Source organism: Misgurnus anguillicaudatus, chromosome 7, assembly GCF_027580225.2.
Source record: "Misgurnus anguillicaudatus chromosome 7, ASM2758022v2, whole genome shotgun sequence".
Classification (NCBI taxonomy): Eukaryota; Metazoa; Chordata; class Actinopteri; order Cypriniformes; family Cobitidae; genus Misgurnus; species Misgurnus anguillicaudatus.
The window spans coordinates 2758166-2785281 of record NC_073343.2 but is presented as its reverse complement, the minus strand read 5'-3'; the positions used below and the strand labels follow the sequence as shown (position 1 = coordinate 2785281).

Genomic DNA, 27116 nt, shown 5'->3' with positions numbered 1-27116 from the left:
AGAATTAAAAATTAGGATTTAATTTCATTTAGGTTTAAGAGATCCTGCAGTTGCCTGCTATTGCTCAAGTGGAAGGGAAGTTTACCATAAATACTTGACACTTCAGCTTATACTTTTATACTGTTTTTAATACTACACACACATTTCCTATATTTTCTGGTTGTATTCTAATAAAGAGATCGAGAAATAATTATATATGGTCACTATACAATTGCAAAAACAACAAATCTAATGGTAGCATGGTGGTCTAAGACTTTTGCACAGTACTGTATATCGTTATCATGATGTAAAAGTACTCATATCATACATTTTGACATATCGCCCACCCCTAGCCCATACAAATATTCACGACTTATCTACTGATACAAATACCAATAGTTTTGGTTTGTTCCCCCCCCTTTTGATTACAGGATATCTGCCCTAATCATTGCTTGTTTTTAAACAATCGGCCCATGTCTAATTATGGGCGCCACTAGCCCTTTGAAAAAATATGAGGTGGGCCCTCTACCACACCCTTGTTACTACTAATAAAATAAAATCTTGGGGGGCCCCATTGTCCAATCTTCCCTCCCCCCAATCCTCAGTGACTTCCCTGTGTCCAATAGTGGGAAGAATTGCTTTAATCATCTGATACCGATTATATGCGGATATATTGGTGCATCCCTATAACCATGTTATATAATACCACACGGGTACATCTACAAGTCTGATACCGCAAGTGACCACATTTTCATTGCAAATTACAATATCTGCATTACAGCTAGAGAAAAGCATTGAACATTTTTGGGGCGGTTTCCCGGACAGGGATTATCTTAAAACAGGACTAGGCCTTAGTTAAATTAGGAAATATAACTAGTTTTAACAAACATGCCACACTAAAAACATTACTTGTGTGCATTTTGAGACAAAAAAGGGCACTGGTGTAATTTAAGAACCGCCCCTTAATGTTTCAGAATCACACACGTTTTACCTTTGGCATGGTCTTTACAGGTTGTGGTCTTTGACTTTTTGACTCGGATGTATTTATTTACTCCCGTCTTGTTTTTATCTTTCTTTAGATGCCTTGCTCTTTAAAAAGCTGCTTTTACGAGTACTGTGTCTTATCACCATAACAGCTATCATAGTGTAAAGCTTTTGAAACTTTCGCTTTTTTCAGGATTGCTGTGATAAGGTGATACAAATTATATTTGCAAGTAGCTTACAGTCCTTTACACTGTGCAGTTATGTAGATACTATAGAGATACCTTTACCTTCCATCTGTTATTGAATTCTCTGATACTCCAGTTTGTCATGGCTCGACAGCCTATTGATTGCTTGAAGTGTTTATCAGGTATCTTACATGAAACAGACGTTATTTACGTAATAAGGAGAAGTGCATGGAAAAAAATCAAGGGAAGGCAAGATTTTTTTAACTATTCATGAATTATGTTTAATGAAAAATTTTTCTTGAGCACTTATTATTTAGAAATTTGAAATGCATATTTTATTTTGAGACTGGATGTGTGTTGAGGTGTAATGCATGATTAATTAAAATATGCTTTGCCAGTTTTACTGGGAAATCTTGCAAATGTGATCCTTTCTGTATGTATGTCTATGTGTACTTCAAGCCAACAAATGCTTTTTTCTCTTTTTTTAAACTTTGTGATTACTAATCCAGTGAAATATATTTTTATTACTGTAGTATAATAACACTGCATTGGTAATATCATTGTATCTCTATGTATTGTGATGTTGATCACAGCGGCAAGAAGAAAAGCCACATCTGATCCGATTACTGTGCAAATCAATAACTCTTCTTCAATCTGTTGACTGCATGGTTGAGCTGCAGGTAAGTGCATGTCTGTCGTCTCAGTGTTTTTTACATTATGGAGGATGATTTTATTTTTATGTTTTTATCACAAAAATTATACATAATAGCTGTTTTTTACAGGCAGGGTCACAGATATTTTTCTTATAATTTGTGCATTCTGTGCCTGCTGAACAAAGCACAAAATAAGTCAAGTGACCCAAACCGTTCACAAATTTTGCTTTTTACCAATTTTTCTCTTCATTTGCACAATCATGTGTATATAAATACATTATATAAGTGGATTAAACATTGGTTGTGTGTCCCTTACAAAAAAGTTACAATTGTTTCATAAATTGTAGCGTAGTTTTGGTTCTTATTATTAATATATGGCAACTTATGTATGGCCATCACTATGGCTACCAATGAAAGGTTATTACACTGTTTTAAGGATATTATGATATTACAATAATTGTAGAAATTAATATTTACTGTAAATTAGTACTAACCAAATTTGTATTAACCTTATTTATTATTTTAAACAGACAATCCACATTAATTTACACTTGGGTTCACTCTGTAGTTTTTTATCTGTAGTTTCACTCTGTAAATTATCATTAAATGTTTTTAGTCCATGCAAACAACTGCTAAAACATCATACATAGCACATTTTAGAATCATATAGCGCATTACAGCAGACTTAAGCACAAAAACGTAATTAAACTAAAAAATAACTTCAAACAGAGCAAATAGAAACGTATCAGTGTTTGTAAGAACTCATTTTAAAGCCATGTGGTTTTTGAGAATGGATTGGTTTGTTTCAAACCAGAGAAACTGTTGGCACAGTATAATGTCCACTGGAGGGCGCCAAGTTCAAAAAAAGACGTCAGGTGTGCTTGACTTTATGCTAACTTCAAGATGACATCAAAACCCCGCGAGAGTTTTTGAAAGGTGTGCTTTCCAATAGCTCTCGCGGTACTCTGACGTTAAACAATGATAGGTCTGTGCCGCCGATGCGCTGTACGAAGTCGAACACATCTATCAATTTCACATCGCAGGTGTAAGATCGCAAACTTAATTGCAAACTAATAATTTTAAACATATTGCTTTTACTGGGAAAAAAAACCGTACTTCCTTTCTGTCCTTTATTTATAAATCAATAAAAACATCCGGCACGGAAAGTCAGTTTACTTACTTAAACTCTTAAATTGAGCTTTTTCAAAAAACCATAAAACCAGACTTACAAAAAAAACTTTGCTTCATTGTTATAAATATGCTTTTAACTAGCCTACCCCCATTCAGTAAAAGCAAGCTTATACAATGCAAGCAGCAAATGCGCAATCCGGTCGTCATGACGTCGGCGAATAGGAAAAGTCAGAAATGATATTTTTGTCTACAAAAAAATGATCGAGGATGAGACTGTACCATATTCCACTGGATTTGTAGTTCGTCGCTCCGCGAGCTCCCGTTGAGTCCTAGTGTCCCGCCCGCCGCGGGGAACTACAACTCCCATGAAACCCGCGCAGCGCTTACTGTTCATATCAATATGGCTTCTGTCAGTCAGACAAAGGCGAATCGGTTTTTGCCTTGAAATGAAATTAAGTTAGAGCAGGGTAGCGGCAGAGTCGGACGTCGTCCAGTTTGGCCGGTTCATGTCTGCTGACGGGGATTAAAGAAAGCAGCTCAAACACTGACGGTTCGGTTGAATAAATGCTGCGGTGCACGGAGGCCCCGCACGCGCACGATCAGGTAAATCTCAGATGCCGAATTATGAGAAAGGCGTCATTTGTCTCAGTCTGTCTGGGGACATGAGACATGCATGCACGTGCATGTGACACTTGGGGCTCGGTTCGAGTGTTGGTTCGCATGCAAAGGTCCCGTCTGCTCTAATGCTGTTGTGGGATGGGGGTTTAAAAGAGAAATGCATGCATGCAACTGTGCAACAACTGTGTTGGTATTGGTTAAATTAATAGTTTCTTTAATGCACACCTCTCAGGTCTTTAATTCGTATTGTTGTTATTATAGCTGACAGCATCTTTGTAGCGCTTTATCATCTGGGGATACAGTATGACTTAAGGTAATTTTAAGTTTCATGGTTCTTTTTTTAACTACTTTGGAAAGTTGAATTATTCCTAATATTTGGAAATATCCCTTTTAGAATACATTTTTGGGATATATCCACAAAATATAAAAAAAAATTCTGAAAAAAATTAATTATCTTAACTTGTGGTTGTGTAATAATGTGTCTTGAATGAATTCTGTAAAAATGCTGGGTTGTTTCAACCCATGGTTGGGTCATATATGGACATTTTCTAGATTATTTTAAATACCCAACAATGGGTTAAACCCAGCAATTTTTAGGGCGCATGTAAATGAGTTGTGAAACTACTCTGGCCATCAGGTTTCTGGTACTCTGTATTCTCATTAATCAGCGAGCATGAAGGTCTTAATAATCACCAGCTGTTTAGCAAAGGTAAACTGATATTTTAAAGATCACCGCTGTTTACACGAAGCAAATGGGCTGTTAAAGGTATTCAGAGTTTGGTGGGGACAGGAAGAGTTTGTTCTTTTTTGGATGCCTTACTGACAAAGAGAACCAGAGAGACATATGGACAAAATCAACTTTAATCTTGAGCTTCTGCGAAACATATGAGTTTTCTAAATACTGCTGCTCGATGGAGTGAGAGACGATCTCACCATAATCTATTGATGCTTGTGTGATTTGACTCCTACATTCCATGCATATGTCTGATAAAATTGAAAAAAAAAGCCTTCTGTGTGCGAACTGAAGACAATAAGTGACTTAATTAATACTCTTTGAATCGTTAAAATTAGTGATAGACCGATATATCGGCCGGCCGATATATCGGGCCGATATTTGCGAGTTTTATGTGTATCGGCATCGGCCGATACATGGCTGCCGTGTTTGCCGATTTTTCCGGCATAATTTACAGACAGAGTGCTGGAACCCGCAAGCGATTGCAGGTCATGTGACTAAAAACAACCAACCTTTTCACGACAACATTGAAAGCTCGGCTTAACAGCTGATCATAGCTGAACAAAGTGGGGTTTTTTTTATCTCTATGGGGCGGTTTCCTGGACAGGGATTAGACTAGTCCTAGACTACAATAAATGTAAGAACTGTGCAAACTAATAACATCTCTTTTTAACAACATGCCATTTTTTACATAATTTTTATGATGTAAATTGAGTGAGCAAAACCAGTATCGGCTCCAAATATCGGCTCAAGAAAATCGGCAGCCTGTATCGGTCATCGGCTAAGGCTGATGAAACAAAAATCGGTATCGGCATTGGCACTGAAAAATACATATCGGTCGATCCCTAGTTAAAATACTATACATATAAAATATTATGCATATCGGACCCTTGATATTGCAAGACTGCATCTGTCTTCACTGTAAAATATAAATACATTTAGATTTTTAAAAAAAATATATAAATATATATTCTTAAATATTTTTAAGTTTAATTAAAAACACAAAATTTTACAGCACCATAAACACTTACTTTTTTAAAGGTGCCATAGAATGTAAAACTGTATTTACCTAGGCATAGATGAATAATAAGAGTTAATGTTACATGTACATGTTAAAGGGATAGTTCACCCAAAAATTAATGACTCACCCTCATGTCGTTCCAAACTTGTAAGAACTCCGTTCATCTTTGGAACACAGTTTAAGATGTTTTATATTTAGTCCGAGAGCTTTCTGACCCTCCATTGAAAATCTAGTAACGGTATACTGTTTGTGTCCAGAAAGGTAATAAAAACATCATCAAAGTAGTCCATGTGACATCAGTGGGTCAGTTAGAATGTGTTAAAGCATCGAAAATACATTTTGGTCCAAAAAAACTAAAATTACGACTTTATTTAGCATTGTCTTCTCTTCCGCGTCTGTTGTGAAGCGCAAGACTAAAGTCACGTGACTGCAGTGACGTGGATGACGTGTTATCCTCAGACAAGTTTGTGAATTTTTTTTAAACTTACAGCCTGCGTCTCCCTCAGACTGTAAACAAAACTTGGGTGCACAAAAAAAATCAGCTGGGGCGCACCAGATAACACGTCAGCCGCATCATACGGCAAGAGGAAGAGAAGACAATGCTGAATAAAGTCGTATTTTTTTATTTTTGGACCAAAATGTATTTTCGATGCTTCAACACATTCTAACTGACCCACTGATGTCACATGGACTACTTTAATTATGTTTTTATTACCTTTCTGGACATGGACAGTATACCGTTACTAGATTTTCAATGGAGGGTCAGAAAGCTCTCGGAATAAATATAAAACATCTTAAACTGTGTTCCGAGGTCTTACGAGTTTGAGGGTGAGTCATTAATTACATTGTTTTCATTTTTGGGTGAACTATCCCTTTAATGACATAGCGTGAGCCCCAAACACGATTGTTTCCTCCTTTTAATGTAAAAAATACAGGCTCAAACATAAGGTCAGTTTACACACACACACAGCTACTGAAGTAAACTGCTCTGAGAAACAGCCAATTAGAGCAGAGCTCAACATTATTATTCATGACCCTGTTAAAACATTTCTGGATCATTTTTGCACTTAATAAAGCCACATACCTTCTATGTAGATATCAGATAACAATTTAGCATATTATTGTAATGCATTCTTTGGCACCTTTAAGTTATTTTTTTTATTACAGTATTGATTGTTGTTATTACTATATTATACTAACTAACTATTGGTGGTTTTTGCATTACAGTTTAATACGTTTAATTATTTGTCTATTTAAATATGTAGCATCACAGTTACTGCGTATTGCACAACCCAGTGTTAGCTGGCCAGTTAACCAACTTGGTTTGTCATCTAGTGACAGTTTAATCAGAGCTGTAGCTGTTCTGCATGCCTGTGGTTGGATTGTACTCCATACGGGTGTTTCTGAATTCCTGTTACCGTTGTTTATGAGCTAGCATATGGTGTTATTTCAACTGGTGAATTATCTCTGGGACGATTATTTAGACATCATTTGATGTCTAATGTGTTAGCACACCTTTACCGACGACAAGCTATGTGGAGATGTTGTATTTCCATTTTCATGAGCAGGCATGTTAAAGATATCAGTAACTACATAAACTGAATCCTTCAAATACCAAGCAAGGCTTTGTGTCGTATAATTAATATGTGGTGCATGCAACCACGGGACAGTGGGGAATTGATATATTTTATGACTTACTGTGTTCTACCACTCAAGGCTTTCTTGTCATTGTACTAATGCGTTGTTCGTTTAGGGGTGCATAAATATTACGGATATGGTAATACCTCAACAAATCCTTTAAAAGTGCAGCATTAGACAGTTTTAGAGAATTCTCATGGATTTATTGTTGTTTTTGCTGATTCGCCTATCTCTGAGCATTTAAACCGTTTGATGCTTTAAACGTGTGCTTTAGTGAGCAGAAATCTTTTTCTGCATTGTATTCAGCGCACATAGCCGGAGACAAAAGCAGACTTGATTACCAGAAGAATTGATTCTTGAAGAGCATGTTGCAGGGAAGTTAAATTGTATCTCTTTATGTTTGTTCACTTTAAAGGCAGCTGGTTGAAGGAGATGGAATCCTCTATCTTATATTGATATGCAGAACTACAATTATTAAGCCATTTAGGTAAACACTTGGGCTTTAGCAAAACATTTCTCTGTTTATTTGAGCAGCCCAACATAGCAATATTAACTTTTTTAAAGGGATACTCCAGCCAAATATCAAAATTACGCCATGATTTACTCACCCTCAAGCAATACAAGATACATATGTCCGTCCATCTTTCAGACGAACACATTTGGATTTATTTTAGTAAAAGTGCTTGCTTTTCTGAGCTTAAAACAATAGAAAACAGGAAAAAGTGCATCCATCCTTCACAAAAGTAATCCACACGGCTCCAAGGGGTTAATAAAGGTCTTTTGTGGATAATCGATACGATTTTGTAAGAAAAATATCTATATTGTAAACTTTATAAACTATAATAACTAGGGCTGTGTATTGCCAACAATTTCCCGATACGATGCGCATCACGATACAAGACTATTTTGAATTACATTTTTGTTCAGAATTTAGTAACATTATTATTATTATTATTATTATCATCATCATCTGTTTATTGTACACAGAATAAGCAGTGTTGTAACAGTTGTGTTTTTGCCATTAATTTATTAGGTTCTGGGCTAACTCATAAAAATACTTAAAATCCCAGAGTTAGTACTTAACTTATGTTTTTTTAAAAGCAGTTTTACAAAGATGGTGCCTTACTCTAGGCATTATATTTGTCTCTCATTATTTTATATCTATGAATATATCTATAAACATGCAGTCAGACTTAATACTATTTAATAGAAATCAGATTATTAATGTGACAGCTATAGTTTGAAGAAGCTCTGTATCTCTTCTCCAGACGTACACTTCAAATCTTTGTCATGTTTCTCCTCAAATGCGTTAGTACTGTTTTATAAGAAAGCCTGATATTAAATACGCACGCACGCGAGAGAGACAGAGAGAGCGCGAGTACGCGGCTCGCTAAGCAGACACGTGCGCCAGCGAGACAGACACGCAAAGTGAAAGTATACCCCGCAACCTTTAACTCTACGTAGCCTACTCCGCGGGATACATGCTTTCTTTCCATGTGGATCACGGATCAACAACGATTCGTCACGTTACTTTCAACAGTGCATTCGAATCGATACGGAAGGTGCTGTATCGATGCGCGCATCGTCGGCCGTCCATGACGATGTATCGTCGTATCGATATTTTGAACACAGCACTAATAATAACTAGCTTCCGGTAACCATGCCATCTTAGAATCACTTGATTCACGAGAGTCACTGCGCAACTTACCCATGGCAACGAAGGCTTACTACGCTTAAATTCTCTCTTGTGAATCCGTGAGTCCAAGATGTCGTCGTTGCTGGAAGCTAGTTAATATAGTTTTTAAAATTTTAAATATAAGAGATTTTTCTTACAAAATCATATCGATTACCCGCAAAAGAACTTTATTAACCCCTTGGAGCCGTGTGGAAGCTAGTAATTGTAGTTTACAAAGGTTAAAATATAACTAAAAAGTTTGGTTCCAAAAACCAGATAACTGTTTTTTTATTTTTCAAAAATATGTTTTTTTTATTGTGCCCTCCAATTAATTTCAATCAAACTGCAGTTGTTTTGTTTTGATTTAAAGGACAAGTTGGGTATTTTACACTTAAAGCCCTGTTTTCAGATTGTTTATGCTGAAATAGAACGGTTTTGACTGAAATTTGGACATATGATGCTGGCCCGAGAATTTTTGGGTGTTTATTGTATCACCTCCCACCTCTATAATGGCTGTATAGGTGCACAGGAACAATCCTTTCTAAAATGCATTAAACTTTCGTTTACAAAGACGTGAAACTCACTGAGTGGTCAGGGGTGTTCACTGATATGCTCACACAAAAATCGCAGCAAAAGATGCCCCCCAACAGGTTTATCGTAAGTTTTGTCCAACTTCATTGACTTGTATTAGATGTGCTGTGAGGTATTACTCTGCACCGGGAACGTTGTTTGTATTCTTGCAATTGACAAAGGTGGATTATCGCCACCAACTGGCCTGGAGTGTTTATTATTCAAGCTCTCAACGGAAGAATATACGGGTGTGAGGTGTTTGGAAAAATAGGTTCACAAGTTTGCAACGAATGCTAAAACACCTGTTGGAAAGCATCTTTTGCAGCGATTTTTGTGTGAGTATATCAGTGAACACCCCTGACCACTCGGTGAGTTTCACGTCTTTGTAAACAAAAGTTTAATGCATTTTTGAAAGGATTGTTCCAGTGCACCTATACACACATTGTAGAGGTGGGAGGTGATAGAACAAACACCCGAAAATTCTCAGGACAGCGTCATATGTCCAAATTTCAGTCAAAACCGTTCTATTTCATCATAAACAATCTGAAAACAGGGCTTTAAATGTAAAATACCGAACTTGTCCTTTAAGCCTTCATAACTTTGCTAAGTAGCAAAATAAAACACAATAAAATCACGATAACTGTTTTGTTTTTTTGTTTTGGAACCAAACTCTATGTTCTATATTTTTCTTACAAAATCACATTGATTACCTGCCAAAGACCTTTATTAACCCCTTTGGAACCGTGTGTATTACCTGTGTGAAAGATGGATGCACTTTTTTGAGGTTTAAAGTCAGATGTTGATCCCTGATCCCTGTTTTCTTCCATTATAAAGCTCGGAAGAGCAAGGACATTTACTAAAATAATAGTAATAGTAGTAGTCAGGAGTGATGATGTTACTGCGCGCTGAGGCCGAAGTGCTGCAAACTAAGTGTTCTTCCACCATAGAATATAGTTCTCATTTTTATCCGCTTAAAAATCGCCACTTTTTTATACTCATGTCTTTAAACAGGGAAAACATGGAAGTGTTTGGTGGCTTCTAAATTCATCCCTGTTTGGATCCTAAGTAATAAATGGGGGTAGGCTAAATGCTAACACATTCACAACGTGCTGTACAAAGATTAAGTGCACGCATTGAAAAAAGATATGTATGTATTAATTCGTCTAAGTTGAGGTAAGAACATAGTAAAATATTGAAAAACAGTGGTGTTTTCCTTTATAAATCATGATAACTACGTTTTTATTATAGTAAATGTGTCATAACCATAGTTTTACTTTAAAACCTATGGTTAAACTATTTTTACTGTTGGAAAACCATTTTTTCCTTTTATTTGTACTAGTGACACCATGCAATAGTAAGGCTAATAGTGTGCATTTTATGCAGGACTTTCTGTTTGTCTGACCAATGGCAGGCAGAGAAAGTGTTTGAAAACTTGTATGCACACAGTCATCATTTTTCAATACCATTATGTGAAGCTCAGCTAAAGTTGTATTTTTTGTGATTTACCATTTTCTACATAAAATCATCTTACATATGTAAAGAACATTCTGTAAAAATATAACCTTGATATCTTTTAATATTGACTGAGTAAGGTCACGTCAAAGATTGAAATCAATGATTAAAATCAAACTTTGATGCTCCTAATCCTTAAATTAGATTATGAGACATAAAACTGGATTTCATCGACAGGGTCACAAATTACATGCCGAGACATTTTTTCCCCTTTACGTGTTTGCATTCTTGTGTTCCATATGGAGTGCATATTGCATTTACAAGTTGTGCAGGAATGGTTAAGTCATGTATGTGCATTTGGAATGTTTTTTTGATCATGTTGTTTTTTGTAGCTTACATTTGTCAGGCGTTGGCTAACTCATTTGCGTACAGTGTGATTTAATTTCACAATTCAGCAGCTGTGTGTGTGTGTGTGTGTTGGCATTAAAAGGAACTATTTTCAGACAGAAGTGAGTGATTCATTCTCGGCTTCTTCACTAAAAGTAGGTTGGCCGGCTCGGATGGAATTTTTCTTGGCAGTTTTCCCTAAAGTTAACCTCCTTCCTCCCCTCCTCATGCGTCCCGGATCTGTGCTGTTTAAAGTCTATTAAAAATTCCGTGGTAATGCATGCAGTGTCTTTTTTGACCTCAGACTGGCTCCGCACTTCTGTTGCAATGATCGGTCGATAAAGATGCTGAGATTTTCTTGGAAAACCATGCTTTAGTCGCAGCTCCTGACTGCACCCCTGCAGCTGACGTTTCAAGCTTTGCTTTTAATGTATCATTACGACAGATGTTATTATTATTCACCATGCATCCATATGCCACGTCTTATAAGTGTGGGTTTGAGGAAATTCTGTGACATCAATTTTCTAATGCTGTCTCTCTCTCGCTTTCTCTCCTTGCAGAATGTCCCATTATACAGATGAGCCTCGTTTTACCATTGAGCAGATCGACTTGCTGCAGCGTCTGCGTAGGAGTGGCATGACGAAGCAAGAGATCTTGCATGCCATGGACACTCTCGACCGGCTGGACCGCGAGCACGTCGAGAAGTTCGGCCATCGGCACGCACACGGCGGAAACGGGGCGGGGGGCGTCGCCGGTAATGCCAGCAACTCCACCACCTCTTCCAACTCCTGCACTACCTCCTCTAACAACCTCACAGCCTCTACGTCGAGAACCTCTACGGCCACGCAGACTAGTTACCGTGGCAACAGCCTCTCCCCGTCCCATAGCAACAGTTACGATACCTCCCCGCCTCCCGCGGCCCCCACCCCCATGCCTGTAGTGGTGCCCACGATCCAAAACGGGCGGGACGTCCTCGCTGCCATGCCCAATGGGAAACTTTCTCCACCTCGCTTCGTAGTGAGTAACGCCTCCGCACGGGCCTTCGGGTTCGAGCTCCCTGATGAGGAGGTGGACGTCGATGACAAAGTCGAGGAGCTCATGAGGTCAGTGAAAAACTGTTGTTATTCATTACACGCGCTCAATTTAATGCTATACAATCTCTCTCTCTTTTGTTGTAGAATGGACAGCGCTATAATTAAAGAAGAAATTAAAGCTTTCTTGGGGACCCGGCGAATATCACAGGCTGTCGTTGCCCAAGTTACAGGTTAGATTATTCTTTTATTCCCATCATTTATGTCTAGGACTGGGCAGTATGGTTTATAGTCACATAAAATTACTCATAGATGACACAAGATGCCGTCATAACACCCAACCCTAGTTACCTGTATGTTACAGTTTCGGATCACATTACGGTTTTTGAGGCATAGATCGGTGGCCGGTTGCATAAAACTTAAAGACTAGTCTTAAAAGTTAGTCATGAATTTTTTTCTTCAAGACTGATCATAACTGTTTTAAGTATGTTAGATAGAAAGGTAGATTGTTCAAATTTAAATCCAAATAATAAGACTGATTAGCCCTAACTAACTGCTAGTTAGTCAGAATCATTCTTAAGATGCAGTCTTAATGTCACGGCTATGTTTATGCAACCGGCCCCGGATCATTTTTCGGATCAGCAAAAAAGGGATTGGAAAATCTAATAACAAATTACAAACATTTATAAAAAAGGAGAAAGTTGCACATTGAGTAAGGTCTAAAATTAGCATTAGGTACAGAAATTAAATCAAATTAATAATAACACTGTTTTTATTGTATAAATTAAATATAATTATTATTTTTTTCTTAGAGCTACAGAAGTGATTTTCTCATTGTCTAGGGTTGTTTGATTAACATTAATGACACAGACTTAAGGGGGTTAGTTGAGATTACTGTCTCTTTAAGAACAAATAAGCACAGACTGGTTTCTGAATTTAATCTATACACAAACTTAAGACATAAACGAATGTTTTTATTAGAAAAATAATACTGTGGAGATAATTTTGTTTATATGTGCCCTCTCAAGAACAGAAAGATTTTATGTTCGCTTGCTTTTTGAAATGCGTCTCTCCGTGTATGCACTACTGAGTGCACTTAAACGCGCGTGCACACACAGACGGAGGGCAAATTACAAACCGTGCAGCATAAACAGTCATCCCATATAAAAACATAACGTTGTTTTTCATTGCTTTATTCGCCAAATGCTTCACAACACTACTGTATGTCATATTTACATTAAGCGACTAGGATGGCCATTCGTGCCAGTTTTGCCGGACACGTCCCGAACATTTTTTTCGGGTTCGTTCTCCGGCAGTCGCGTTGGTCGACCGCATACGTCATCAAGGTTTAATATTTGGGGTTTAATTTCAGAAAAGCAACCATTACATTTCAAGGTAATGATGAAACGACAATGATTGAAATAAATCTTAATTTTCTAATGTATTTTAACTGAAATGTGATGACGTATGCGGTCGAGCAACGCGACTTCCGGAGAACGAACCCGAAAACATGTTCGGTAAGTGTCTGGCGGAACTGACACGAATGGCCACCCTATAAGTGACAGGCACACGACTTTTGCATACTACTGTAACGCAATGGTCTAGCAACTGACAAAAAAGGTTTAAAGGTTATTCAAGTTTATTTTTTATTAGTACACGGCTGGTTGGAATGCTTGATTCTGATTGGCCAGTCGTGACATTTGCAGGTTTGTTATTTCTAGTTAACAACCGCTCAAAACTAATAACACATGGTAACGCGGATCCTGCAAATCATTTTGGCAGGTGCAGTTTGATATAAATATAAATATGGTGTTTAATAACATATATGACATTGTATTAACAAATGATTAAACCTAATAGCACATTTGAATGTCTTATCCTAAAACCGATAATAAACAGGTTTTCCTCACGGTAGGTCTGCATTCGTTAAAAATTAGCAAATATAATATTTAAAATCAAAATGTAATGTTCCTTAACTTACTTAAAAGGTAAATAGCAGTGCAATAAGCGGGACAATGTACAGGCAACCGCCTGGTTGTTATCGCAAAATAAATCCCTTTCAGTGTGATACAAAACCCTCCCTTAAGGCTTATTTCTGCGATATCACCTTACTCGTAGACCTCAAAAATGACCTGAAATCAGTTTTATGTCTAGTTTTGCCCTTAATACACTATTTGTCACTCTCTGCAGGTATCAGTCAAAGCCGTATCTCTCATTGGCTACTTCAGCAGGGTTCAGACCTCAGTGAGCAGAAGAAAAGAGCTTTCTACCGCTGGTATCAACTGGAGAAAACTACACCCGGTAATACACACAATGTTGTGTTTGCAAGTTGTTTGGGTTACAGGTTCTTAACTGTAAACTTTCTCCTACAATTGAAGCCACTGATTGGTTGATAAGAATGTTGCTCCAGGAAGTTGATCCAGGAATGTTCAACTTCTGTATCATGTTAAGCCACCTTTTCATGACTCCACACCAGTGTGTCAGGCATTAATCTTTCCATAAAAGGGACAGTTGTTTTAAACCCCTATAAATCATATAAAGTGAATAGTGCCTGAGGACAGAAAAAAGAACTCATATAGGTTTGATATAACATGAGAATGAATAAATTACATAAATGTTATTTTTGGGTGGTAACATATTCATCTAAGGTTTTATATGACATTCAAAAGCATTTCTTATTCATAACTATATAAAAAAATAGTTGAATCAGTTCATTAACCTGATTTCCTAATCTTAATATTTTATTAGCGTTTAAGATAAATTAAACCAACTCATATTTTATTCAAGTATCTAATGCAAGTTTCTTGGTGCAAGAAACTAATAAAATCATTAACAAAAAAAAAAAAACAGTAAAAAAACACGGATTGCCTGCTTGTGTTTTTGCTTCATTCCTGAAACTATTAACGGCGGGGTGCACGATTTTTGAAAAACGCTTTGGAAAAGGGAGTTGGGCCGAGTACCAAAACACATTTGTAGCCAATCAGCAGTAAGGGGCATGTATACTAACCGACATTGTTGCCTGGGTTGCATATGTGTGGGGCGGGTCTATCAAAAGAAGGCCCAGATTCTATTGGGGTAGGGGCGTTTTTGTTTAGGTGATTTCAAATATCAACATTGGCTTTCAGAGATCGTGCACCCCGCCTTTAATAATTTCAGGAATGAAGCAAAATCAAAACTGAACAGGCAGGCAATCCGTTTATTTACTGTTTTCTTTTAGAAATGATTTTATTAATTCTTTTCGATTTCTTTCTTTCACTACCACACATATATTTATGCTTTATTTCTTAAAATTTAAAGGGGATATTTCACAATACTTTTTAAGATGTAAAATAAATCTTTGATGTCCCCAGAGTACGTATGTGAAGTTTTAGTTAAAAATAATTAATTTTAACATGTTAAAATTGTCACTTTGTATGTGTGAGCAAAAACGTGCCGTTTTGGGGTGTGTCCTTAAAAATGCAAATGAGCTGATGAAAAGCAAACACTAATAGACCCCATCACGATTCACGTCACAGGCAGTTTCCACTGCGCATGTCGGGGTCAGAAAAGTCATTACAGCAGATTGAGTTGCGTGTTATTCGATATCGTAAAAAATGGCTACTTACGTCGTGGGCTGTGAAAATCGCACCAGGTCTTCCGTTAAGTTTTCGTGATTCATGCAGAATCTCAAAAACAAAAAAATACAACATCTGCGGCTGCAAGAAATTAACGTGCAGACTGGAACAATACAAATATCAAAGAGGCTTGTGTTTGTAGTGCTCACTTCATTTCAGGTAAGGCATCATTTTTTCAGCCCTGTTAGATTAAATTATAAAACCTGGATGGTATGAACAGTTTGACCCATGCTGCGCGCGCACCCGATAGTCATTCAATATTTACTAACCTTGAAGGGGTCTATAGCCATAATGGTGGTTTGTTTGTTGAAATTGAAACTCAATTGTGCTGTCAATTATTTTCTGTATCTCTCTTTCTGCACTAAATGGAAGTGCCATGGTTGGATAGTTGCAGATTAAGGTGCGGCATTATTATAATTAGATGCCCTTCTGACATCACAAGGGGAGCCAAATTTCAATGAGCTAATTTTCACATGCTTGCAGGGAATGGTTTACCAAAACTAAGTTACTGGGTTGATCCTTTTCACATTTTCTAGGTTGATAGAAGCACTGGGGACCCAATTATAGCACTTAAACAAGAAAAAAGTCAGATTTTCATCATGATATGGCCCCTTTAAGAATGACTTTATTTCAGTTAAACTCCTCATAGTGATATTGAACTGTAATGCAGTCGACAGACCTAGAACTACGTCATAAGGTGTGCATTTATTGAAATATAATGCCCTTAGAATGCTTGTCAACCAATCAGAATGAAGCATTTAATTGCCCCGTGGTATAAGTAAGGAACAATTGACAGACCGTTGAATTATTAGAAAATATTGCACAGCTAAAGTGGTAATTAATTTAAAGGACCGGCGTCAGTTTTTCTGCTTATACCACGGTTCCTGCAGACATTGCTAAAACATTGCTCTGTATTTAATTTTTTAAAAGAAATTTGACAGGTCAGGTGTGTATTTTTCGAAAAATAATGCATACCCATGGAACATTTCTCAACCAGGCAGAATAAAGCATTCGACAGCCCCATGATATAAGTGATAATATGTATTACTAAACTTTAAATGGATAATAGATGTTGCAAATCTCTGTTGGTTTTTGGCAATGTGGTTACCATTACCTCTGTGTTTTGTGGAGCAGGTGGCATTATCTGTTGACAGTACCTGTCATACTGTTGTATTAAAATACCAAAAAAGGTTTTTATTAAGAACGTGTATGTTTGCCTTAAATGTATGACGGTATGAGCAGAGGGTTTTCGGCTTAATATACACATCTTTAGTTCAGTGTCTTTGCTCTTAAGGCAAAATGTTAAATGCTTTCTCATTGTAAGTTGCTTTGGTTGAAGGCGTCTGCTAAATGAATAAATGTGAATGTTATAGGTTCATAAATGACATGACATGATTTTAAATATATGCAGATTATCTTCATGAGGAATACATAACTAGATTTTCATTTCCTGAAGAAAAACTCATTGCTTAGAATACAGCGAAAGCGTCAAGTTTAAAATAAGGTTTTAGGCTTTTGTTCTGCATTTGTAGGTGTTTGTATATTCATGTTGCCCTATTTTGATTTAAAAAGATAATGAGGTCTTCAGGGCCTGTCGACTCAGATAACCTCTTTTACTTCACCAGTTAGGCTGTGCGAAATTGAAGAAAAATGTGGTATGTGACCGCATGCTTGATAATGTGATATTCGATAAATCTCATTAATTTAAATTGTATTAAAATACATATTTTTTTTTTATTATATAACCAACATATGTTTCATATTTCTGGGAAAAGAAAGCATTACAGCAACTTCTGAAAGTCGTACATTTTAACAATGTAAACAATAAATAAATAAATAAATAAATATCACTGCCATCATGCACAGTTGCACACACACGCTTATTCAAACTAACATCTGCGGCCCAGATACTATATTATCCGCATCGACCTAAAACCAAGACCATACTTTTTGAAGTAGTTATATTGAATCGGTCATTTATTGCAACATGCATATTGCAACATTTGTATGGTTTTGTTGTATTGCGCAGCCCTTTTTACCGGTTTTATCTGATATCATATGTAAGGTATCATATGTTCACTGAACAGATAAACTCATGAAACAATCGTCTAAGTGCTGTTTTTCTCATTTTCTCATCATCGTTTTCTTTCTGACACAGTGAACAGCCAATCAGAAAATCTTTCTCTTTATGACACTTCCTCTGACATGCTTGCATCCCAGGTGCGACGCTAGCGATGCGGCCCAACCCCATGGCACTGGAGGACATAGTGGAGTGGCGCCAAACTCCTCCTCCCATAAGCAGCACGCCGGGCAGCTTTCGGCTGCGGCGCGGCAGCCGCTTCACCTGGAGGAAAGAATGTCTGGCGGTGATGGAGAGGTGAGAGAGGGCAGCGGGCTCATGGGACGAGCTAGCAAATAGTGTGAGAATGGTCAAGACAGGTTATTATGGGTTGTTACATTATGTGCATTTTCCATTTTGAGACAATGGTATTTTTAAGTCTTCAGATGGGGAACATTGGTTTACTTTTAAATGTAACCCTGTCTGTGACATTCAGGCTAAAAGCATCAAAGTTTGATTTCACAGCGATTTCAATCTTTGATATCCTTAAAGGGACACTCCACATCTTTTAAATATGCTCATTTTCCAGCTCCCCCAGAGTCAAACATTACATTTGTACCTTTTTGGAATCCATTCATCTGATCTCCGGGTCTGGCGCTAGCACTTTTAACATAGCTTAGCATAATCCATTGAATCTGATTAGACCATTAGCATCGCGCCAAAAAAAAAAAACCCAAACAGTTTCAATTTTTTTCCTATTTAAAACTTGACTCTTCTGTAATTACATTGTGTACTAAGACCGACGGAAAATTAAAAGTTGTGATTTACTAGGCAAATATGGCTAGGAACAATACTCTCATTCTAGCGTAATAATCATGGACATTGCATGCCGTAACATGGCTGCAGGGGGCGCAATGATGTTGCGCAGCAGCCGAGAATAGTCCCCTTACACTGCAAAAAAATGATTTTCCTACTTAGTATTTATGTCTTGTTTTTCAGTGAAATATCAAAAAATGCTTACATTAAGATGTATTTTCTTGATCAGCAAAATTACTTAAGAAAATTAGTCTAGTTTTTAGACTAAACATATACAATTTAAGTGAATTTGTGCTTAAAACAAAAATATCTGCCAACAGGGTAAGAAAAAAAATCTTAAAATAAGTAATTTTTTCTTAATCACTTAATTTAAGCAAAATTTTCTCACCCTATTGGCCATTTTATTTTGCTTGTTTTAAGCACAAATTCACTTAAATTGTATTTTTTTTGTATAAAAACTATACTTATTTTCTTAAGTCATTTGGCTCATCAAGAAGAAACATCTCGATTCAAGAACCCTTAGATACTTCTACTGAAAACAAAACAAAAACACTAAGTAAGAAAGTCATTTTTGTAGTGTAAGGGAACTATTTTCAGGGACTGCGTAATATCATTGCGCCTCTTGCAGCCATGTTATGGCGGTAAAGTCCTTGTTTATTACGCCAGAATGAGAGTATAGTTCCTAGCCATATCTGCCTAGAAAATCGCAACTTTTAATTTTTCGTCGTTCTTAGAACATAATGTAACTACAGAAGTTTCAAGTTTTAAATAGAAAATATTGAATCCCTCTGGTTCATTTCTAGCACGATGCCAATGGTCCAATCAGATTCAATGGACCACGCCAAGCTAGGCCAAAAGTGGTAGCGCCAGACCCACAGATCAGCTGAATGGATCTCAAAATGGCAAAAATCCAATGTTCAAATCCAGGGGAGCCGGAAAACGAGCACATTTTCAAAAAAAAGTGGAGTGTCCCTTTAATATTGACTGAGTAAGGTCATGTCAAGGTTATTTTTATAAAAATATTCCTAACGCTTGTAGGACGATTTTATACAGAAAACGACTTTAGCTGGGTTTCTCAGACTGGTCACAAATGTCGATGTTATTGTTTCAGCAAATACCCCTTTACAATAATATGTGTGTGTATGTGTAATTGGAGTATTTTTCATTAATGTGTGCTTGAGGCAAGTTGTCACACATTTTAGTGTTAAATTTGTTTGCTTAAACAGTTTGATATTTTACAATGTTTTTTTTTATACAATATTTGTTGTACGGCCTAAATATAGGTGAATAGCAATACTAGGCTGTTTAACTCTATATTGTGTGACAACTAGCCCCTTCTCCTCATTGCCTGTTTTCATTCTGTATTAGGGATGCATATCAATTAATCGCGATTAATCTATAGCAGAATAAAGGTTTTTGTTTACATCATATATGTGTGTGAACTGTGTATAATAATTATGTATATATAAATATGCACACATGCATGTATAATTTTAAGAAAAAAATATATTTATATACTAAGTATTTATATTTATATATAATATAAATTATACATAAATATACAAATGTATATACATATGTAAACATTGCTTAAATATATACATGCATGTGTGTGCATTTAACTATACAAAGTTATTATACACAGTACACACACATATATGATGTAAACAAAAACTTTTATTCTGCTATAGATTAATCGCGATTAATTGATATGCATCCCTATTCTGTATAGACATAATTTCCCTTTTATTTTTTAAGTTTTTGGGTCAAATTGGGTTACATCCTCATAAAAATAAAACTTAACAATAAAAAAGTTCCTAGACTTTTGGTAGTGTTTTTAAAACAAAAAGTATTGTTTTTGCTCTGTTGTTGAGGTTTAATTATAACTGTGCCCTTTGTGCACTCATCTGTTAAATTTTTTCTTTTCAAGTTATTTCAATGACAACCAGTATCCCGATGAAGCCAAACGAGAGGAAATTGCCAACGCCTGCAATGCAGTAATACAAAAACCAGGTAGGTTTTTAAAGATGAAGCCAATAAACATAAAGATTTATTGTGTAAATGGCTGTAATAGCAGCCCCAGACATTATCGATGCTTTGTGCTCTTATTTGTTTAAGGGAAAAAGCTTTCAGATCTCGAGCGCGTCACATCGCTGAAAGTTTACAACTGGTTTGCCAACAGACGGAAGGAAATCAAGAGGAGAGCCAACATAGGTAATGTTGACACCCTCTGGGGAAAGACAAAGCAACAATGTTTTTTTTAATAATATAGCTGTGTCATTGCAATATATGTACGTTCATCAGAAAGCTTCAGTCATGTTGTGCACATTGTCAGATATGTTATGGAAAGGTCTGTTTTTCGAAGAAGCAGCAATCCTGGAAAGTCATGGGATTGATGTCCAGAGCCCAGGCGGTCATTCCAACAGCGATGAGATTGATGGAAATGACTACGGTGAGCAGGTACCTGCTGACCAGGTTCTGGGAATGGTAAGCATCATGTATTATATATATTTCAAAACAAAAAAAATACAAACCAAGTGATGCTGTTTGAAGCTGCAGCTGCTTCAGACGAAACTAGTTTAATGTCATCTTTTTTTGAAAAGAGAGCAGTGGTTCCTGCAGAGGTGACCTGTCATCACCCACTCAGGTATGCAGACACACACAAAATTGGCAACATGATCAGGTATTAGATATGTGTGTGTACGTGTTTTTGTAACACTTTAGATCGGGTTTTTACCTAAGATGATACACACTGGCTATGTTTACATGCAGAAAATGTTGTCACCCCCACTGAATTTAATCAAAAAATACAGTTTACATGAACCCTAAACATTGCAATCTGATTAAAATGTTGGTTTACAGGTACATTTGATATAATCCGAACCGAACGTCTGCAAAAGCGCACAGCCAGGGTTGCCAGATTCATGTATCAAAACTATCCCAATGGACTTTTAAAACTAGCCAAAAAGCATCCCAATGACTATTTACAACCCAAATATCAATAACTTATCAACAAAAACCTATTCATTTTTTAACTGCAAAACTAATGGAAAGAGTTTAAACCAGTGGTTCTCAAACTGGGGGCCCCTGAAATGGTGCCGGGGGGGCCCCAGTTTTAATGACATTTTATAAAATACATTAATTTATCATAAATTCGGTATGTTTAAACCTCAGAAAAAATAAGGCTACTAACCAACAGCACTACGTTGTATAATTTAATAGGTTTTGTTTAATTAAAATTGTACGTTTCGTAATCTTTTATGTCAGAAATTTTCTTTGGGGGGGGCACGAAAGGATGCACCGTACATAAAGGGGGTCGCACTGCGAAAATGTTTGAGAACCCCTGGTTTAAACAGTAGCCCAAATCTAAACTCAAAAAAAGCTGAGGACTTGGCAACGCATCTCTCGTCGAGTTCACATTTTATCGTGAATGTACAAAGTTGAGTTAGAGAAAGTTCTTCTTAAGAAGTTTTCAGGTATAGGTAATGAAAATAAAATTTTCGGCACAACGCTATTTTATTGCTTTATGTACCCTAATCTTATAAAAAGTACACATGAATGCTGTAGAATGTACAGCGTCTGACACGATTACCTTGCCATTGCCTTGCGTTTCTGTGTTGAGAATAATGTGAGACGTAAATATAAGATGTGAACTTGAGCACAAATGTTCTGCACATGTGCACAATTTATGTTTGCATCTGATTGAGAAAATACTATGATTCACGCGTTTACATGCGTACTTTTCTCCTGATGATCGGATCAAAGATCGGACTACACCACCCCTTTCAAAACAAACGAAATGGCATTGGATCGACCCGCATTAAGGTGTTTACATGAAGGGCTTTTAATACGATAGAGCCATTGGTTGCATGTAAACATAGCTAGTGACAAGGTTATTGTCATATTTACACAGACACTGTGTGGAAAAGCAGGAATGTGCGTTATAAGCACATTGTTCAATCCATTTATTACTAAAGGCAATTATAGTGTAATGATGCAATACCATTTTTTTTTCTTCCAAAAATGGTTATTTACCTTTGTGGGTAGTGACAGCACACCACATGTTCAGTTTGATCCACAACTACAGCATTGGAAACACAAAGTCTCACCTGATTGGCTTAAAGCTAGGTACACACCAAGCCAACAGTCAGCCATTGGGCAGGTTTTGAGCATCATCCGATTTTCCAAACCATCTACTAGAGTAATAACCATCTACTGCATAGCGCACAAAAAGAAAAACGTCAAAAAGGAAAGCACAGAATCTAATTCTTTCCATCTCTCTTTTTTATACGTGAACGATTTTGACAGATATATAACAAATCCATCTGTGAGATTTAAGCGAGCGCTGCATAGTTTATGTTTTGCATCCTAGCAGTCACTAGCATAACTGATCTTCCGTTTTAAAAGGGATAGTTCACCCAAAAATGAAAATAATGTCTTTAATGACTCACCCTCATGTCGTTCCAAACTCGCAAGACCTCCGTTCATCCTCGGAACACAGTCCAAGATGTTTTATATTTAGTCCGAGAGCTTGTTGACCCTTCATTGAAAATGTATGTATGGTATACTGTCCATGTCCAGAAAGGTAATAAAAACATCATCAAAGTAGTTCATGTCACATCTGTGGGTCAGTTAGAATGTGATGAAACATCAAAACACATTTTGGTCCAAAAATTACGACTTTGTTCAGCATTGTCTTCCCTTCCGGTTCTGTTGTGGGGCGCATGCGCGAGACTGGAGTCACGTGACTGCAGTGAAGCGGCTGACGTGTTATCCTCAGACATGTTTTTTTTCCAAACTTACAGCGTGCGTCTCCCTCAGACTGTAAACGAAGCCTGGGCGCACGAAAATTTATCTCACATAGGCGAACGTGCTACTTGCCGCCATTCGTTTGTGTTTAGACCCAGCATTCGGGCAGTGTGAGCTACTTCATTGATGTCGGTTTGGTGTGTCCCTACCCTAAGAATTGGCCTAAAAGACAAGAGATCACCAATCATCAACCATCTTCTGGTTCTCTTCTTCCTTCTAGGATGATGCCACCGGACCAAGTGAACACCAGGACCCTATAGCTTTGGCTGTGGAGATGGCGGCCGTCAATCACAGCATCCTGGCGCTGGCGAGGCAGGGCGGAGCCACCGGTGGCATCAAAACAGAGGTGCTGGATGATGATTAAGTATCTTCCCTCGACGTGTCCGTCACGGGTGGCGCGCAGAGGGACGGCGAAGGAGAAATGTGGGGTTATTATAAAAGCCGCACGTGAACCGTTTGCACGTGAACTGAGGAATGTGGCCGGGTCACGAATGACCAAAGCAGAGGTTCTGAAGACTGTTAACCCAACATTCCCCTCTTCCAGCTCCCTCATACATGTGACACCTCAATAATCTTTTCATTATAACAGCTCTCCTAACTACAGCAGGTTCACTAAAAACATATCAGCCGTCATTTCACACTCAGATAATGAATTTTGCCTCTTTTTCGTCTTTCAGGAAGTCTTCTTTGCAGGATATAAGAGGTCAGGATCGTATTAACCGTTTACTGTCCTTTCTCTCTCTCTCTCCAGGGAAAGTGTGATGGGAAGCATATTCTCTCTCACTTGTTAACTTATTTCGTTGTGATGTACAGTACAGTGAATGCAGGACTGCATTTGCTGGAATTCATTTCAAGTAGCAGGGTCCAAAATTAACATGTCGTCAATTTGCTGTTGGGATTAAATAGAGTTAATGGCCAGTTGGCAGGTAACTTGATTAGAAGCTGTGATATGATAGATCAAGGGTCTTCGACAGGGGTCCGTGGTGGTATTTCCGGGGGTTCCTCCAAATATAGTTTGAATTAAATTTTTTTGTAAAAATTAAATTGGGTATCAAGCAAAAATGCATTAATAGACTATACCACAAAATGTTTAGCCTGACCCTCACTCATGTACAGTATGTGATTTTAATAGTTGCACCAGGGGGATACAGTTAGACAATGAAGGAGAACAGCACAGTTTTTCAATGTTTTGCTGTGTTCTTGCCTCAACTTGGATGAATTAATGCCCACCTATCTTTTTTCAATGCGTGCACTTAATCAAAACGCACTGTTCAAAGATTGTGTTGGCATTTGGCCTGGCCCCATTCATTCCTTGGGATCCGGACAGGGATGAATTTAGAAGCCATACAATATAGTTCTCATTTTTTAATTCCTTAAAAAATCGGCACGTTTTAATGCCACCATACTTACTCGTGTAACTACTCATGTAACAGTCTTTAAATCGGGAAAACATGGAATTGTTTGGTGGCTTCTGGGTTCATCCCTGTTTGGATCCTGGGGAATGAATGGGGCTAGGCTAAATGCTAACACATTCACAACGCGCTGTACAAAGATTAAGTGCACGCATTGAAAAAGATGGGTGTGTGTTCATTCGTCTGGGTTGAGGTGGGAACATAGTAAAATGTTGAAAAACGGTGGTGTTTTCCTTTAAATCATTTGATGTCTTTGTCTTTTACCGGTATGTCTGTATCTATGACAAACAGCATTTTTTATTTTCCAAGACTTTGTTTGGTGACCCATATGCACTGTTTTTTCAACTCAGGGTTGGGTCAACGTAAAAAAACGGTCGGGATTGTCTAGACTATATTTAACCCAACTATGCGTTGAAACAACCCAGCATCTTAGTGTGGGTAAAATATTTCTCACTAAACCACCAAGAAAAGAAATAGGAAGAACAAAATCAGCAGTGTCCTCATGTTTGTGACTTACATGGATGTACTTATACTAATGGGGCGTACACACCAAATGTGAAGCCTTTACTGTATTTGCATCACTTTCCTCGCTTAATATTACTCACTGGATTTAATGTTGGGTCAGGCAAAAATGCATTATGGGTGGTCTTTGAATTGACTTTGTATGTGATCTACTCTCGCTCAAATCGCTGAATTCGCATTTGGTGTATACGGCCCATAATACTGCGTACACACCAAGCGTGAAGCATCACATTCCTCGGTCTGGATTACTCGCGTGATTTAACTTCGTATTAGGGCTGTAACGATAAATCGCGTGTCACATTAAAAAGACCTGTCTAAAATCAATTCTGCATCGCTAGGCTGCGATTCTGTGTTTCATGCGCAGCTTGTGCGTGTACTATGCCGTTTTAGTCAGTAAGAAGTACTTATCAATCTAAAATCATTATGAGTCGGAGTCATTTATAACGTGCATTTAAAAAAGCAACACTCGTTAAATAAAATCATTCAAAATATTATTTATTATCATGAAAATACCTGAAACAATCTGAAGAACGGCGATATAAATATCCTTCTAGACATTTCCTGAAATGGCGTCCGTAATGCTACTTCTTCTGTGGCACAATTGGAGTTTCTGCACGAGAGCGCCCTCTGGCTTTTGGATGTGGTGGCATTTCACCGTAATTCATTCAAATTCATTCACTGAAAAAACGCGCATTTGCATGATAAATCGTTACAGCTCTACTTCGTATCATCTATATTTTTCGTTTGTGGTGAATATTTTCAGCTTGCGTAATTGCGCCTCCAAATTCGCGTCATTCGCATCGCACCACGCAAGTTTGCGTCTATTCACGTCTTTGCGTTGGCTTTGTATGTAATCTACTCGCACATATCATTGAATTCGTGCTTGGTGTGTACACCACCATGTATAAGAGATTGTCTCACATTTGCAAAAAAATCTAAAAACGAATTGAATTGTCAGTAAAAGGGAATGGCATTTTTTTGCCCATTAAAAAAGTAATGTTGCGTACACACCAAACGCTCTAGATTACTCGTGGGATTTAACTTTGTGTCATGGGAATTTTTCGCTTAAGTTGAATATTTTCAATTTGTGCAAAGATGCGTTTGAGGCAAACAGCTTGTGTTTTCGCAGCAATCGCGCAACCCAATTTGCGCCATTCACGTCTTTACGTTGAATTACTCGCGCTAATCGTTAAATTCGCGTTTGGTGTGTACGCACCATAAGTAGTATTATGGCAAGAAAAAAACTAATAAATATATTTATGGCCAGTCAAATTTTCTGAATTGGCAAGTTAATTTTGGACCCTGCTTATCGCTATAGACGTTGCAAAGGACAGTTTTGCAGTATCACAAGCAGCCTGCTGGCATTGCACTTTTAATTCCTTATGGCGGTCTCTGTATACGTTCAGACCGCAACACGACTGTGGATCTCTACTGTGGGGGATACGTCAAAGGCTGTTAAAAACTCAAGCCTACTTGTGAATATTGTGCCATTTATATTTCAGCATTAACAGACTAGTTTGGCTCTTTTGTAGGCCTCTCTAAAAGCAATCAGATAACAGCAGTTTATTTTAAAACATATAATATATATATAGTGTTTCATGGCCGAAAAATGTCGTAGCATTGGTAAATCCTTCGTCTCAGCGAACGGGAAAACACTTGACAATCAGGGTAATCAGGACGTTCCAATACAAAAACCTGTTGGTGTTTACCCATCTGTTCAGATATGGGGAAAGCGATGATAGCTAGTCTGAAAGTCCCTTTTTTGGGAAAGCGTTTTCCAAACTTTAAGTGGATTGAACCACTCTAATAAAAATCCCATGTAATTGC

The 27116-nt window shown here is 37.4% G+C and overlaps 1 protein-coding gene across 8 annotated transcripts; it reads left to right on the top strand.

The window, feature by feature from the left end:
- Window positions 1-3197: 3197 nt before the first annotated feature.
- On the top strand, window positions 3198-24585 carry hmbox1a (homeobox containing 1a). Of its 8 annotated transcripts, none has more exons than XM_055173112.2 (10): window positions 3198-3535; window positions 11587-12129; window positions 12205-12290; window positions 14248-14358; window positions 17892-18048; window positions 20477-20559; window positions 20665-20760; window positions 20912-21021; window positions 21152-21193; window positions 23576-24585. In XM_055173112.2, exons 2-10 carry the CDS (start codon window positions 11588-11590, stop codon window positions 23717-23719), a joined length of 1371 nt encoding a protein of 456 aa, XP_055029087.2. In that variant the 5' UTR covers window positions 3198-3535; window position 11587; the 3' UTR covers window positions 23720-24585. The 8 variants fall into 8 exon arrangements, with proteins under 8 accessions (XP_055029087.2, XP_055029085.1, XP_055029084.1 ...); XM_055173110.2 differs by having other exon boundaries at window positions 3202-3535; window positions 20915-21033; window positions 21150-21193; XM_055173109.2 differs by having other exon boundaries at window positions 3202-3535; window positions 20912-21033; window positions 21150-21193.
- Window positions 24586-27116: the final 2531 nt, after the last annotated feature.

Bases quoted from the DNA above. Each gene is read 5' to 3' on its own strand.
- hmbox1a (XM_055173112.2), top strand. From the start codon at position 11,588: ATGTCCCATTATACAGATGAGCCTCGTTTTACCATTGAGCAGATCGAC. The intron at 20,560-20,664 runs GTAGGTTTTTAA...TATTTGTTTAAG, and splicing joins TGCAGTAATACAAAAACCAG to GGAAAAAGCTTTCAGATCTC. The intron at 20,761-20,911 runs GTAATGTTGACA...TGTTTTTCGAAG, and splicing joins CAAGAGGAGAGCCAACATAG to AAGCAGCAATCCTGGAAAGT.